Source organism: Cricetulus griseus, chromosome 4 (assembly GCF_003668045.3).
Source record: "Cricetulus griseus strain 17A/GY chromosome 4, alternate assembly CriGri-PICRH-1.0, whole genome shotgun sequence".
NCBI classification, from domain to species: Eukaryota; Metazoa; Chordata; class Mammalia; order Rodentia; family Cricetidae; genus Cricetulus; species Cricetulus griseus.
The window spans coordinates 18,216,508-18,233,474 of record NC_048597.1 but is presented as its reverse complement, the minus strand read 5'-3'; the positions used below and the strand labels follow the sequence as shown (position 1 = coordinate 18,233,474).

Genomic DNA, 16,967 nt, shown 5'->3' with positions numbered 1-16,967 from the left:
TTAAGGCAAAAAAAAAAAAAAAAAAAAGACAAAAAACCAAACGTATTGGGGTTTAAGAAATGAAGGACTTACACCTGGAATCTGTGTACATTTCTCTATTTTTTTTTTTTTTGAGACATGGTTTTCTGTGTAGCTTTGGAGCCTATCCTGGCACTCGCTCTAGAGACCAGGCTGGCCTCGAACTCACAGAGATCCGCCTGCCTCTGCCTCCCGAGTGTTGGGATTAAAAGCGTGCACCACCAATGCCCGGCTACATTTCTCTATTCTTAGGCTATTATTCACATTTCCCAACACTGGTGGGATAGGTCAGAACATACTGCCTTGATATTGTTTGTTTTTGTGTGAACTCCAATCCATAGATCATGGAAGAGTATAAGTATAATTAATTGCTGTTTCTCAGTGAGTTTCTAGTCAGCCATGAAGCATCAAATATGCTTGTAATTTTAAAGAAGGAATTGAATCCAAAGGATTAAGCAATTGACAAACCTCATTGCAGAGAGCTGAGGAAAGGGTGGTGAACTCAATGACTGCAGATCATTGCAGGACTGAGCATCACAGTGCTTTAACCCCTCTGCCACACCAGAAGACAGCCTTTAGGGTGGCTCTGATCAGGACTGGACTGGGACTTTGCCTTAGGGGAATAGAGACCTAGATGAATAACCTCCATGGCTCCACTTAGATACTGAAACGCTAATAGAGTTCCCTTTTTGCTCTGAGTGACTTTCTTGCAGCTGAACATTGGATATTGGAGTATTACTCTAGAACAACTTCTACATGTCCATTAAGAACACTGGAAAAAGCAGAAGCAACAGTAATATGGCTGCTCCTTTGCTTCTGCTTTCAAAGTCTCCTTTTAGTGATGGTACTGACATGTTACAAATCATATTCATAATCTTTTTTTTGCAAGGAAATATGGAAGACATGTTTGTTTCGTGATGAAAACACAATAGAAAGATGGGGGAATGGAATCAGGGCTAATTGATCCTGTTCTTAGAGCTTGGCTTTCTACTTTTCTGTGTTTTTTTCTCAAATTTATATCCTCTCCCATCATTGCCCAGGTTCTGTTTAAATTACTGAGAAGGCTCTTGTTTTCTGATGCATTTCATACCACCTAGAACCGAGTCTGGACTGGGTTGCTCTACCCTCTTATAGCTCTACCTTATAGTTCTTCCCTTTCTTAGCTCTACCTTCCTTATAGCTGTACCTCCTTAGCTGGGTCTGGGTATAGATATCTTGTAGCTGGTCTTATGAAACTTTGTACTTCATGGCTTGTGAGGTGTCCCATCATTTCAGCTACTGTATTCTGTGTACTGTATGCTTGGCCTATTTTCCCAGACGTGATTCTAGCAAAACTTACTATGTTTTTAAGAGGTTTTATTGTATTTAAGACATTATAAAAAATCTTTCTATGGCAACTGTTTCTAATATTTTAATAGTTCTTGTATGCCACTATTGATGAAAGAAATGTAGCTAACCATAGAAGTAGACTTTTGCAATTATCAATGCTCATTAGTATTCATTCCCTCAATAAACATTGAATTCTATAATTCAGTGATTAAATTTAAGGTAGCTTTCCCCATTTTGTCCTGTTTTTTTCTCATGTAATATTCAGATATTTATAAATTATGTGTAAGTATGAAGATAATTCCAATTACATATTCTTTTTCTTATTAGACTGATTCCTACCTCTTAAATTATAATAATAGCATTCATAGCGACAACTTCTCTGTCAAGGAAATTGAACAGTATATATTGCAGAACTTTGTGAGCATCCTTTACTGATGGTGATAGTAGTTGTGGGTTTATTCATTTGATGCAGAGGTAGAGCTTGTAGTGTGCAAGCTCTTTTTTAAGAAATGGAACAAGTATGTTTGTTTACATAACTCTGTGAAAGTGAAAATCTTGTGTTCAATGAAAATAAGGGCATATGTCCTAAACTAATCACATGGTAGAGAAGTGACAGCTCCTTCCATCTCCTTCCATCTCCTTTCCTACTTTTCATTAGAGCTAAAGACTATCCACAGTGTCTCACACACACACACACACACACACACACACACACACACACACACACACCACTACCCTGTGGCCACACAGTATAATATATACACAATTAGAAAGCACCAATGTAGTGCTTATTTTGCTTTTTATTGATAAACCATATTCCCAACAGGCTTTCTGTTTAATAGCTTTCAATAAGAGATTACATAATAAATAAATACCAAGATTTTTCTTCTCTTTACTACTTACGCTAGATTTTTATAGAAGAAACTATTAAATTACCAATGATAGTTCATGGTAACCATGATTGGATTTTTAAAGACATATTCATGCTTATAAAACAGAGAGTTAATGTGGTACTAGCTTCTGGTTTGTCCCTGTTTATTGGGCATACAGTCTTTTTGTGTGTGTGTGTGTGGGGGTGGGGGTTCACTCTTACTTGTTTGCCTTCATTTTGAGAAAGCCAGTTTTGCTTTATAGATGTCATCGATCTCACTGGAGATGACAAAGATGATCTTCAGAGAGCGATTGCTTTGAGTTTGGCAGAGTCAAACAGGGCATTCAGGGAGACTGGAATAACCGATGAAGAGCAAGCCATCAGCAGGTAAGAACATGTACACAGCATGCTCATATCAATTCGTCTATGCTGCAGAAAGGAAAAGACATTTTAAGCACAGTAAGGAAGATATGTTTCAGTCTAAAAAAAATCACTGATGTGGACCTGTATTGTTTTTGCCTCTTATGTAATCAAATTTCATTTACTTCTGAACTTTTAAAATATTTTTTAATTATGGAGCTCACAATTTTGTCACAAATTTATTTCTTTAATTTTTTGTTTCCTTTTGTTCTTTTGAATGTACTGTCCAGTTCACCTTTAGGAATTTATCACACAGGAGTCTGGTGTTTGTTTGTTTGCTTTTTGTAATAAGCCAATGGTAAATGTTTTTGACTTCATTGGACATATGGTATATAATTATTTTGGATATTGGTACTTCTTAATGACTTTGTATGTATACATAATCATGTTCCTGTGTGCTTGTTGTGGAGGCTAAGGATTACAAAATTTATATGTTTAAATGTTGTTTTTTCTAAATGCATATATACTTTGGATATATGCATATATTTCAATTTATATAATCATATTAATATGAGCTATCTAGAAGCTTATATCCCAAATTAGTACCTATAATTCTGTATCATGTGTTCTCTTGATGTTTTGGTTGTGAGCTTAGCTTTTTTTGAAAATTACTATTTATTGGGTTTATACTTAAGTTGCCCAATATAATACAAATGTATATTGTTGGATTATGATTCTTTTCTCCAGTTGTAATTCCTACTACTTATTCACTTGTTTATTTCTTTGGAGTTGATGAGACAGGGTCTTATTGTGTATCTGATGGTGACCTTGAACTCATGGCCCTCCTTCTTCTACTTATAAGAGTGTATATTAACTTTATTTTTTGCAGTGCTGTGGATCAAAACTATGGTATTGACCATGTCAGGCCTAACTTTTAACAGCTGAGCACCCTGCAGCCTGTGTCAGTGTTTTCAAGTTAAAATACTATATACTAATTTAAGTTACATACTGGTTAATATTGAAGATAGTTCTAAAAAAGGTGTGAATAAACAATTTTATCAGAATGTGGTCACAAAAGCCTAGATGTCATATCATAGGTTAACACCTCCATGTATTCCCTTGATGCAGTCAACAAACAAACATGAGAAAAGTGAGGCTTCTGCCAACATACGGTGGCATTTATTTTTAGAGTATGCTTTGTAATAGGTATGAATACTATAAAGACAAAATAGTGTAGCAATTTGAATGTATAAATGCAGTGTCACAGTTACTGAGTGCTTTGTACTGGGTATTACTGTAGGTCCTGTGGTTTTTAAGGACTGGAAAAACAGGTTTGCTTATACTTGCATCATCATCACTGTGTTGTAACAGGAGGCCACTAGGCAAAGGAAATGTCATTTCCATTGTACTTCTTGGGACCACTGTTGCATATGCAGTCTAATCTGGTCCAGATTGTCACTGTGTGGCTCATGGATGTGTGTGTGTGTGTGTGTGTGTGTGTGTGTGTATTGTGATTATTGTTAATCTGATTAACGTTTTGTATTTGAAGTTTTCTTAGGAAATAATCTGACTTGACACTTCACTTTACCTGTTGGGTATGGACACTGCCATGTTCTTTTTTTTTTTTTTAAGCTTTCTTTTCTCTTTATTGTGTCTTTCACATCATGCATCTCCATCCTATTCATTTCTCCATCCCTTTGTATCCACCCTCTGCCCTGGCAACCTTCTCACCAAAATAAAATAAAATTTAAGCTATAAAAAAGGAGAAAAAGCCAGGCGTTGGTGGCACATGCCTTTAATCCCAGCACTTGGGAGGCAGAGGCAGGCAGATCTCTGTGAGGCCAGCCTGGTCTAACAGAGAGAGTGCCAGGATCCTGGCTCCAAAGCTACACAGAGGAACCCTGTCTCGAAAAACCAAAAAAAAAAAGGAGAAAAAAAATCTCATCACGGATGCCCTAGTGTGACAGTGAAGTCATGCAGTAAACCTGTTATCCACATATTATTCCATGCACGTGTTCATTGCAGAGAGTCATTAGTCTGGTTCGAGACCTCTGGTTTCTACAGCACTATTCATGTTGGACCCTCACTGGGACACCTCTTGGTTATCCTGCTGTTGCTCTGTGTCATGGAGATCCTGCAGCTTTGGTTCTGGAGGACTGGTCCCATCATGCGCTCCAGCAGATCTCAGATGGGGTGGATGTTGGGGTTGGTCAACTCAACCCTGGTTCTGGGCCTGGGTAGTTGAAGGGTTGGTCAGCCTGACAGTTCTCCCTTGTACTCATCACCAGGGTGCGCTCTCCTGCATTGCCATGGCTAGTTCACCCCTTGCAGCAATGTGCAAGGGGAGGGACCAGTTCTCCTGCTTTTAGGTCCTCAGGGTTGATTCTCCTATACCTACACCTCAGGGCCAGCTCTACTCTGTTGCCCAGGCATGGCATAGGGGTCACTCTCTCTAGTGCTGTAGTTGATGAGGGCAAGGACAACTCTCCTGCTCTTATGACCTCAGGGCCAGCTCGCCCACCTGCTTCAGGCATTGATGGGAGGGGCATGGAGTTGGAGAGACCTCTGCCATGTTCTTTTTGGTTGTTGTTGTGAATAGATTCTAAAATATATATCAATTTATTTCTTGGTGATATTTTCTATTTTACATTATTCTAGAGAAAAGAAATATTGAAAAATCAATGATATCCTGAAAGAAAAACTAGTAAATGTTCCTAAGAACATTTTTTTCTGCAGATTTTTTTATTTGAATTAGAAACAAGATTGTTTTACATGATAATCCCAGTTCCCTCTCCCTCCCCTCCTCCCCTAACCTCCCCCTCCAACTAAAACCCTACCTATCACGTATCCTTTCTGCTCCCTGCCCCATGGTGAGGCCTTCCATAGGGTGTCATCAGAGTCTATTGTATCCTTTGGGATAGGGCCTAGGCCCACCCCCATTTGTCTTAGCTCAGGGAGTATCCCTCTATGTGGAATGGGCTCTCAAAGTCCACACCTATGCTAGGGATAAGGACTGAACTACTACAGGACATCCCGTAGATCAGTCCCATGTTGGTATCCCAGCTATCAGTCTGGGGAGCAAGAGTTCCCCGATGTTCAGGTCAGCTGTTTCTGTGGGTTTCACCAGCCTGGTCTGGACCCCTTTGCTCTTCACTCGTCCTTCTCTGCAACTCGATTCGAGTTCAGTTCAGTGATTAGTTGTGGGTGTCTGCTTCTACTTCCACCAGCTGCTGGATGAGGGCTACCGGGTCACTGCCATGTTTTTAATGGCTTCTAACTGTCAGCATCATTACTTCCCAGACCATGGTAGAGTGGTGTAACAAATTCTTAAAGTTCATGTACCATATGGAGTTGCTTACTGTATTCTATAACAGTGTAAATCTTTTTCAACAATGTGTTTTCATTTCTTAAGAGTTCTTGAAGCCAGCATAGCAGAGAATAAAGCATGTTTGAAGAAAACACCTACAGAAGTTTGGAGGGATTCTCGAAACCCTTATGATAGAAAAAGACAAGACAAAGCTCCGGTTGGACTCAAGAACGTCGGCAACACATGCTGGTTTAGTGCTGTTATTCAGGTAAGGGTTGAGATTCAGCTCTTAGTGGGCCTGAAGAGCAATGGTGGGGGTAGGCTGTTTCTTGTATATTTTAGTAGCTGTACAGGAAGGACTTTCATATATGTGATATAAAGTGGCTTGATTTCAGTACCTCCTAGCCCTTCTTGTCTTTAGTCCCCAGTGTGACTGTTTTGTCCTCTGTTCTTTGTTGTATATGGATTCTTGCTTTATAGCCCAGACAGTCTGCTACCTCAGCTTCTGAGGGCTGGAGTTATAGGTTTGAGATGTCGTATCTGGCTAATTAAACATTGCATTGTCTTACAATAGTCCCTTTTTAAAAACAAATTTAATTTTCGAACAAGCTCTTAATAGGTAGCCCAGGCTGGCCTCGTGCTCTTGAGTGCTAGGGTTACAGGTATGTAACAGTGCCTGGTTCTACTAGTAAGCTTTCAATAGAACACAAGTTAATACCTTCCATTTGTGTAAGGTTAGTTTCTCCTGCTTTCTTGCCAATAGTAATTGCTACTATTTAATTGATTTCTGAAGAGGTAGAAAGAAGATAATTATGTTGGTATTTCTCTGAAGGTTTAGATAATAATTATAACCAAGGTAGGACATTAGAATTAACATTTTTGTGAATCAGATTTATTTATACATAAAGAAATAATTTATAAAATATACTCTTAAAGTCACAATTACAAATTGTTTCTTTAAAGAGGCATTTTGTTTGAGACTTGTATTGATGTGCAAATACATCACAGTACATATGTTAGAATGCTAAAAAAGAATAAATATTGATAAATCAAGATTAACACATTTTATTTTTACCTTAAAAAATCCTTGTGGAGTGTTTTTTTAGCTTTCTCCAAAATAGGAGATGTTTGTAAATACACATACCCACTGTCTTCTCAACCAGGAATAATTTATTTTGGTAATATATTTAGTGTGATCTCTGATTTTTAGCTTTTTACATAGTAATGACAATTGTCAAAACTTTTTAATTTTGATAGTATGAATAACAATATTTCAAAATTAAAAAAAATTCTCTAAACATTTCATAAAACAGTTAAAATGTAGCTTAATTGTTTACTGTTCCTAATAAGGACATAGACATCATTGGGCATGAGTGGCATTTGTTTTTATACTATTTGGTACGTTGGAGTCATGCAGGCATTCCAGTTGTGCATTAGGATCATCCTTTCTTTTTTCCTGTGCATTAGTGAGGCTCTATTCATGGCATGGTGTAGACATTTTGGACTGAGGAACAGACATGAACTGTGATCCCAGTCTTCCTGAGTGAGTGGACTGTCTCATTCCTAGCACTGTGTGGATAGTAATGCTCTCCTTTGTCAGTCACCTTTCACTGAGAAGTTCAAGAAGAGGAAGTCCCTACACACAACCAGTATTTCAAATCTAAATAATGCACTTAATTTCTTCTGACAATAGTCACAGGAAACTCCCATTTGAAGTGATATCTTATGATTAACAGAGCCATAGAAACCCTGTTTTATGTTGATAACTTCAAATGTGATAGAGTACCCACCTACCCTAAGATCCCTACATGACCAAGCTTGTATGTGTGTGTGTGTGTGTGTGTGTGTGTGTGTGTGTGTGTGTGTGTGTGTGTGTGTGTGTTTGTATGTATGTTTGTGTGATAGGAACATACTGGAAAAGTTTTATATATTCCTTAATAGAAAGTAAGTAATTTCATTAGTTAAAAATTTGTTATTCTATGACAGCAAATTTAGCTAATTAAGAACATTTGACTTCTCTAGCAGAATCCTAAACACCCAGGACAAATAATCTTCCTGCTTTAGAAGTCTGGGTTATCACAACCTAACAAAAGTGACTTTTAGGGTACACATGAAGTTTCATACTGTGGAAATCTGTGTGTAGAAAACGTCACGAGTTCACTTGAATTTGGGTTTTTTATTGTATCTTCACTGTTATTTCAAGGAGCTATGACTTCATGTGTAGTTATTAGACTCATTTCTTTTTCTGTTTCTGACATTGCTTAGTTCTCAAGTGTGAGCCGACAAGTGACTATTTACTTAAAAATGGAACTTTTCACTACAAGTTGCCTCCATTAGCACCCGGAACTTTGACAGGGATTTGTGGAGTTTCTTGGAATCTTTCAAAGGGGCAAGAGTCCTCTGGCACAGTTTCAGTTCCAGACTATCCCAGGGTCAGAGCTCACTCAGCTCCCAGTTAATGGGAGAAAACAGCAGCAGCTGCTACTCAGAGGATAGGCACTTTAAAGTCCTGGGAAACAACCTGGACTTGTAGAATCTCTTACTTTCAAATTCTCTATAAACTGGAGAAAACAGTTTCTTTCCTTGCACACCACACCAAGGGGAATTCTTACTGCTCAGAAACAAGGAAGACCTTGCAGTGGGGGTTCACAACATAGTAGTGGGTTCTCATTCTTCTTTGGCAGCATCCTCTTAAAATCCCTCACAAGAGTGGTCCAGACTTCCTTTGAGCTCTGTTCCATTCCTACAATTCTTATGTCAAGCATTCTTCCTCTACCGCTGTATGAGCAGGTGACTTTCCAGTCGCTGTTTCTCAAGGTTGTCACCTTGCCATCACCATAATAGAGTGTAGCAAGCAGCATTGCTATTTTTTTGTGTGTGTGTGTGTGTGTGTGTGTGTGTGTGTGTCTTGATGTGCTCCAGTGAGTGCCTCACAGTCATCAGTTGTGTTTATCTGTATGAAGTTTGATAACTTCTCTTCCTGTTCTTTCACAAACATGGAAGCTCTGCTCTTCTGTATCCCTTTTCCCTGACTGATGTCCTTACTCTCGCTACTGCACTCTAAGCTCTTGTTTGAGCTCTGGCTTTAAAATGCCGCCTCTCTTGTAGATTCTCTTCTTTGACTTTACCTGTGTCTCTTCTGCATTATACTCCCCCTTGCACCCTGTTAACCTGCAATCATATGACTATTCTCATGGAAGAGAAAACTGCATATTTTAAACATCCTTAATTCTCTGTCCTCTAGTGTTGTTCATGCCATGGGTATTCCATTAGTATTTATTAAATATGTGAATAAATCAGCTGAGCCAACTGCAAGATCCCTTCTCAAAGGAACAAAAATAATAAAACAGAAATTAATTATTTTACCTACTCATAATGTTTAAAGAAACTTTCACTGGGTGTGGCAGCACACACCTTTATCCCAACACGCAGGAGACAGTGGCATGTGGGTCTCTCTGAGTAGAAGTCCAGCCTGACTAAGGCCGGGCAGGGCTATCCAGCAGGACACTGTCACAAAAAAACAAAACAAAACAAAAAAAAACAAACAAACAAGAAACAAAGAAAAGAGGAGGGGATTATAAATAAATCACATATTACTTTTCTTATACTTTATATTAGAAATTGCATTTTACCATTCATATTTTGCTTTCTAGTCCTTCTATTTATTTGTCTGACCTTTTTTTAAAAGATAGGTGGTAAGCCAGGTTTACCAAAATTTGTCTATTTTAAAATTATTATTTTATTATCATTATTATTTGGTTTTTTGAGGCAGGGTTCCTTTGTGTAACAGCCCTGGCTGTCCTTGAACACCTTGTGGACAAGGTTGGCCTCTACCTCACAGAGATGCTCCCACCTCTGCCTCCTGAGTGCTGGTATTAAAGGTGTGCCATAAATGCCAATAATTTGTTATCATGGATTTGTGGTGCTGCTTTTATGCTCTATAAAATAAGCCAATTTATATTTAATAAAATTTAATTTTCAGTTTATATCTGTACAAAAAGTGACTCAAGAAAGAACTACAGCTGCACTGTAAAACTTGTAGAAATAGACACGTGTGTGTAAAATCTTTACAAGGAGAATCTTAAAGAGATGCTCAGGTGAATTGGTCTATGTAGTATGTGCTCTAGTATGTACCATTGTACACTTCATTTTGAACAAATGTTATGATGTTACTAGATTACAAAGTACCTTTTAGCAAACACTCAAGGTCATTGTGTACGGCTGCTGATGGAGCTCAGGGGTAGAGAAAGTCTAAGGCCTTGATTCTGTTTCTAGCAGCTAAAACACCATCAACAAAACTCCATGCTAGAAAACCTTTTGTGTCTATCCTACTATGTACCTTTGCGTTATTCCATTTTTTACAGTTATACATTTCTCTCCTAGGTTGTGTTTTCTTGGCTATCAAGAGAATGTGTAATATTTTGTGTCTTTGTCACCTAGAAATTGATGAATACATTGATTTGTACTCAACTTTTATAGGTAAAAATCTGAAACAGAACATATCTAAAAACTTCTTCATTGTATTTTATCCATTTTAAGAAAACTTCATGTTCATGACATAGTAACCTAGACGGCTTTTAATAATGCAATACTATTTTTTAAAAATGGTTCTTGAATAAATTTGCGCTTTGAATGCAGGATAAATGTTAGGAAGAATAATATATTGGTACTGGATGTAGCATGCTAGCCAGGGTGCTTGCCTTGTGTGCACAAGGCCTTGGGTTCAATTCCTTGCAACTCCTATCCAAAAGTATATTAAAAATGAGAATACTATTTTAAAATATAAAAATAATTTGTCAAGGAGAAAATAGTCATTCTTTTGCTATTTGCAACAGTTTTTTAGGTAAATAGTATAGCTGTCAAGAATGAGTGTTGAAAACAGTGATATTCACATTTCCATTAATAGAATTTTCTCTTAGATATCTTAAATTGTTCTTTTTCAGTCATTATTCAATCTTTTGGAATTTAGAAGATTAGTTCTGAATTACAAGCCTCCATCAAATGCTCAAGATTTACCCCGAAACCAAAAGGTAAAATTATAAAAGATTTTAAAAGCCAAGCACTTACTTTTATAGTCTTTATGTTCTCTTTAAGAATTTTGGGAGCACTTCATCAAACCTGAAACTGTTTAAATTTTAATGTTATGCCATTAATCTCTATTACAGTAGATTCCTATCCTTTTTTCTGTATATCATAAATGTGAATTTTCTTCCTCAGTGTGTCAAAATAGCATACCAGTTCCATGTGGCCAATTTAGGCCCCCTCACCCATAGGGCTGTCCAGTTATAATATACCTGTGGGCTACATGTAGGCTACATTTTACATTTTAAGATCTTTCCTTAAATTACTTCTCAGAACTATTGTGAGTGTCAGCATTTCTTTTCACTTGATCATCAAGAAGAGTCCTTTAAAACTCAGTTATGTGCTGGGCTCAGGGCAAACCTATCCCCTCTGTGTTGGAAGTTAGTGTTGGGCAGTTTGAGGTTGAAGAGAGCAGACTCTAGGGTCTGATACTTGGGTTTAGTTATGGGCCTAAAGCAAGTCGAATTTCTTTCTGGATTTCCTTATCTGTAGTATAGACAGTAACAGTAATTATTTCCCAGAGAAGCTGAGGAGATTAAATGAGACAAATGTTTAGAGCCCTTAGAAAAGTGTCTGTTATACAGAATTACCTGCTATTTTCAAAGTTTTAATTTTTATAAATTTTATAATTTTAACTTTAATAAAAATTGGGCTGATTTGCATGCATACATTTATAATTAGTGGAAGAAAGTTGTAGGTGTGTGTGGGGGGATGATGTGCTTTGGGGCAGGTATCAGGTCATGTGTAAAGAGCCAGTGGCCTTAAAGAGAAGGGCTGCAGAGACAAAGGAGGTGACGTTTTCGGTTTCAGTGATGTACTGAACTTTGTGTGACCCATTGTTACAGTGATAAATTATTAAGTTGCATTATCCTTTTAGTGTTTAATTTTTAAAACCACTTTTTCTGCAAATAATGAAACATTTATAATGCACACTAGAGGAAATAAAACCTGAATTATAGCCAACTTTTAGGCCGTAATCTCTGGGCTGGGTCAGGCTAAAGAACAACTACTTTTTAAAAGGAAATCAAGACAGTTTAACAAGTCCATACTGCTATTGAAATTGCGTAGACATCTTCAGGAGAAAGTCCTTGCAGGAGAGTTTGGACTGTTGCCTCTCCATATCACGTTAGTATCATCAGTCGACCCGTCTCGCGTCTCAGTAGAAGGCAGGTATAATTTACATGCCATTAGTTAGAATTACTTCCAACTGTGTGTATGTGTGCTGTGCTTACCTTTTGTTTCTTTCATTTACTATTTTGTAGAACTTCAATCTCTTACTTTTCACAGTTTGATTAAGACCAAATCAGTTTTATAATTTTATTTAAAAAGATGTCATTGACCATGTGAATATACCAGAGTTACTTGTGAAATCCTTAGCGTACTCAGCTGTGCTAGAGGAGTGTGTAATAGTGTATGCTACAGAAGTTTGTAGTGAGCTCTTAGAGGAGTGTGTAATGAGTGCATGCTAGCAGAGTGTGTAATGAGTGCATGCTAGGAGTGTGTAATGAGTGCATGCTAGGAGTGTGTAATGAGTGCATGCTAGGAGTGTGTGTAATGAGTGCATGCTAGCAGAGTGTGTAATGAGTGCATGCTGGCAGAGTGTGTAATGAGTGCATGCTTGGAGTGTGTAATGAGTGCATGCTAGGAGTGTGTAATGAGTGCATGCTAGGGCAGAGTGTGTAATGAGTGCATGCTTGGAGTGTGTAATGAGTGCATGCTAGCAGAGTGTGTAACGAGTGCATGCTTGGAGTGTGTAATGAGTGCATGCTAGCAGAGTGTGTAACGAGTGCATGCTTGGAGTGTGTAATGAGTGCATGCTAGCAGAGTGTGTAATGATCTCATACTAGAGGAGTGTGTAGTGAGCACATATGTGTTATTGAAGTTTGTCATGAGTGCATCCTAGAGAACCCTGTAATGAGGAGTGTGTAATTAGCGAATCCAAGAGGAGTGTGCACTGAGCACATGCTAGAGAAGTTAATTCTTGCAGTGAGAGTTACCATTTCCATTCTTTGAAAGAGTGTTATTCAGAAGAATATTATGGAAATTTGCATATGGATTGATAAATGAAGGGCTTTATTATGGCATGGTAACAGAGGGAACACTGTGCGTGATGCCTTTAAAACCGGTGTTGCAATTATGGGTAATTGTCAGTCATTGGTTTATGCTAAATCCACTTGAGATAATGAAAGATATTTTCTGTCTTAAAGGTGTAAATATAGCATTTGCCGTTTCTTCTACTAGTGAATTTACATTGACCTCATGACATGCTTTACTGCTACACTGAACTTGAAAGCCAATGTGTTAATACACAGATTACACCTCAGATTGGTTTAATCATATGACAGAAACACCATTTGTGTGCACTGCTAAGAATATCTTTCTAACCAAATAAAGCTTCCCACAAATATTGTGTACATTTTAAATAAGAGGATGATTCCATTTGTATACATGTCCAGAAAATGCAACATGATTGCTTTTAGCTGAGCTGACTAGGGAGTCACCACATTTTGGGGGGTGGTAAATAAGTAGTTTCCTTACCTTGATGATGATAATTCATATATGGAGTTTGGGAAACTGTATTTCTTAATGGTGTGCATACTGTGCATTATTTATACCACAACAAGCCTGTTTATAAAGATAGTATTCAAGTAGTTTTAGTGTGTACCAATATTTTTGTGATTTAGTCAAATGGAGTAGTTGCTCTGCTTTATTGTATAATGGTGTATCTTTGGATAGTCAGATTTTCTAGCTGCAGGTTTTGGCTGAGGCAGATAGTATTTCATAGTATTTTACTTTCCAAATTATCTTGTCAGAATTTCTCTTAATTAAAAAAAAAAGTGTTTTTCCGGGCAGTGTGGTGCACCCCTTTAATTCCAGAACTCAGGAGGCAGAGGCAGGTGGATCTCTTGAATTTGAGGCCAGCCTGGTCCACAGAGCTACAGAGGGGCAGAGTTCCAGGACAGCCAGAGCTATGCAGAGAAACCCTGTCTTGAAATACCCACCCCCCAAACAACAATAACAGTAGCAAAAACAACAACAACAACAACAAAACAACACACCATTTGTTTCATCCTTCTATTTGATAAGGGATGTCCTCATTTGTCATGGGCTGAGTGATAATGAGGAAGTGGATGTCAGGAAACAGGGTACTTGGGGAAATTGTTGTGTTGATTAAAATTAATATTTACACTTTTAAAACTAACTTATATTGGGTTGTTGGAGAACGAGTTAAAGATGGGGAAAGTGGATTAAGTTTTCATATATGTGTTTTGCCTTTAATCGTATTACTGTTAATGAAACATTTTAGCAAGTGTTATTTGGAGTTCTTTATGGCTTAGAAATTTTGTTTTAGAATACTTTATGTGTGACTGCTCCAATGGTGTCTTTAGCTTAGTGATTAAATGATAAGGCTTTGAATTCCTTCCTGTTTCTTGAAGTTCCCTTTTTCGTGCATTGAGAAAACAATGATTTTTATGTAGATTATATTACTCTGAACATCAGTTATATAGAATTATGTATATTGATACTGCTACAGTAATGAGAATCAGGAAAATTAAAAACCTTTCCATATTTAAATAGTGTCTTTAAATTATTTACTAATTAAATTGTTGTTGCAAAGACTATTAAGAACTCTTTTTCCAATTTACTGCCCTAAAGCATTTCACTAAGTTACATACAGTTCATTATTTTTAAATGTTTTTTGATTTAAAGTAACTAGTGACTAAAATATTTTTCCCCCAGAAGGATTGATATAATCAACCAGTAAGAATTGAACAACTGCTTTGTGTAGCAAAAAACAGAAGCAATACTGAAATCTTTAAGAAATGTGTAATTCTAGTGAGAATAAAATTAAGAGCTTGATCTGATTAATGATTGTGCTAACATTATACTTACTAAACATTTAACTTGAAAAATCACAATAATTACAATGAATTTATTCTGAATCTTATAATTTACAAAATGAATGTATGAAATAATTTTATTAATACAGTATAAAGTAGTATATATAAGTAGGTGCTAGTGTTTATTAGGTCATTTACTAGGCCCAGAGATCAGTTAAATAATTAGGGTCATTGTAGGAGAAGTGACAGCTGGTGGTCCATATTCAAAAGCATCCTTCCAGTGGATGTTGAGTTTGGAGGCGCTGTCCACTTGGAGGGGTCTAAAGCACTACTGGATGAGGAGGGTCCTCGGCTTAAATGGGTGTTTGGAGTAGAGCTCTCAGATGGTGCCTGGCGTGTGCCCAGCTCTCACTGAACACTGCTGGCTCTTCTTGTCGCCCTTGTCAGCAGCAGCTGCACCCTGATGAATGGGAAGGGTATAATGAGCAGACTTAAATGAGGTGGATATTCTTGGCTGGGTGGTGACATAATTAGCTATGAATATGAGATATTTATGCAGAAATTGTGAGGCTAGCCTAACGTCCTCTGCTGTAGTTCTTAACTCCTTTGAGTTTTGTAGCTGACACTTTTTTTTTTCAGTGTGACAGAGTGCCAGATTTGTCCTAATATATGTCAGTTACTTTCTGGTTCCTGTCGAAGTTTCTGTTGACCAGTGAATAGTTTGATGATTTCATTAGGGATTTTTTATTTTTTTATTTATTTTTTTATCTTATTCGTTCAAATTACGAACAAGCTTGCTTCAGATGTCAATCTCTTCTCCCTCTCCCTCCCCTCCCCCCCAACATCCCACCTGCCCCTAGCCATCCCCCCTCCACTCCCCAGGCAGGGTAAGGCCCTCAAAAGGGGCTCCCCAAAGTCTACCACATCATCCAGGGACGCTGTTTTTATTTGTATTGTTTTTCTTCTCTCTGTAGGAGCATCGGAATTTGCCTTTTATGCGGGAACTGAGGTATCTCTTTGCACTTCTTGTTGGCACCAAGAGGAAATATGTTGATCCATCTAGAGCAGTTGAGATTCTGAAGGATGCCTTCAAATCAAATGACTCACAGCAGGTAGCCTCCTGTCCCTTCTAATTGACTGTTTGAATATAATCTTATAGATCTTTATGACACTTTTTCACATGATTTGGACGGCATTTCTAAACTTTATTAATAGTAAATTGAAAGTATTGAAATCATTATTGTATTATTTGGAAAACTTATCTAAGCAAAAAGTAACCAAATTGGAGGTATTAAGGTAAATGAAGTTGTAATTTATAGAATGATGGGAGTTGTTAAGGAAAAGCAATTAACATAATTAAGAATATTCATATAATTTAAAAAATGTATGTGTATGGGAGTTTAATCTCATGCACAGGTGAGTGTGTGTGTGTGTGTGTGTGTGTGTGTGTACTATGTAAGGATGTGGTATGCCTGGAATTTTGAGGAATAGAGAGACAGGCAGAGAAGTAGAAAGAGAAAGAGAGAGAAATGGGAGGTGGGCAGGACCCTTTTAAAAGGAAACAGTGAATGTGCACAGGTAGTGGCTGCAGCTGAGGGCATATCCTGTCAGAACCCCAGGACAAGCCACTATGATGCCTGAATACTAACAGAAGTAACTTTTTTTTTTTTTTTTTTTACAAATTCATTTGTTACATTATGAGTGTGTTTGTGTGTTTCCTAAAATGAAATCTTGTGATTATAATACTTTTAAAACTACCGATTTTTTTTGTCATGTTTAAATTATGAAAATTCATCCCATTTTATGGGACATATTCACTATTCACGTGATACTTTTGTGAGTAATAACTGGCTATAAGTTTTATTTTGCAGTATCTAGCATCTTTATTAGTAGGATCAAATACCAACCACCCAACCTATTTTCTTTCCACAGCAAGATGTGAGTGAGTTCACACACAAGTTACTAGATTGGTTAGAAGACGCCTTTCAGATGAAAGCTGAAGAGGAAACGTAAGTCACTGTGATGTTCAGTGATGGGCTTTAAAGTCGATGAGTGACAGTGAGTTTGTTCTCTAAGGTGCAGGACAGACATGCCAGCCAGAGAGGCTGTGGGGAACCGAGTGTTATCTGTGCTCTACAAAGCTGACTGGCAGTTGTGG

The 16,967-nt window shown here is 37.5% G+C and overlaps 1 protein-coding gene across 3 annotated transcripts in view; it reads left to right on the top strand.

The window, feature by feature from the left end:
• Usp25 (ubiquitin specific peptidase 25) overlaps positions 1-16,967 on the top strand; it is a 95,535-nt gene that overhangs the window by 34,827 nt on the left and 43,741 nt on the right. For all 3 annotated transcript variants that reach the window (XM_035444374.1, XM_035444375.1, XM_027412397.1), the window contains 5 exons: positions 2,482-2,605; positions 5,991-6,153; positions 10,829-10,915; positions 15,784-15,921; positions 16,742-16,818. In XM_035444374.1, the coding sequence (XP_035300265.1) occupies positions 2,482-2,605; positions 5,991-6,153; positions 10,829-10,915; positions 15,784-15,921; positions 16,742-16,818 (589 nt within the window). The remainder of the gene's footprint in view (positions 1-2,481; positions 2,606-5,990; positions 6,154-10,828; positions 10,916-15,783; positions 15,922-16,741; positions 16,819-16,967) is intronic.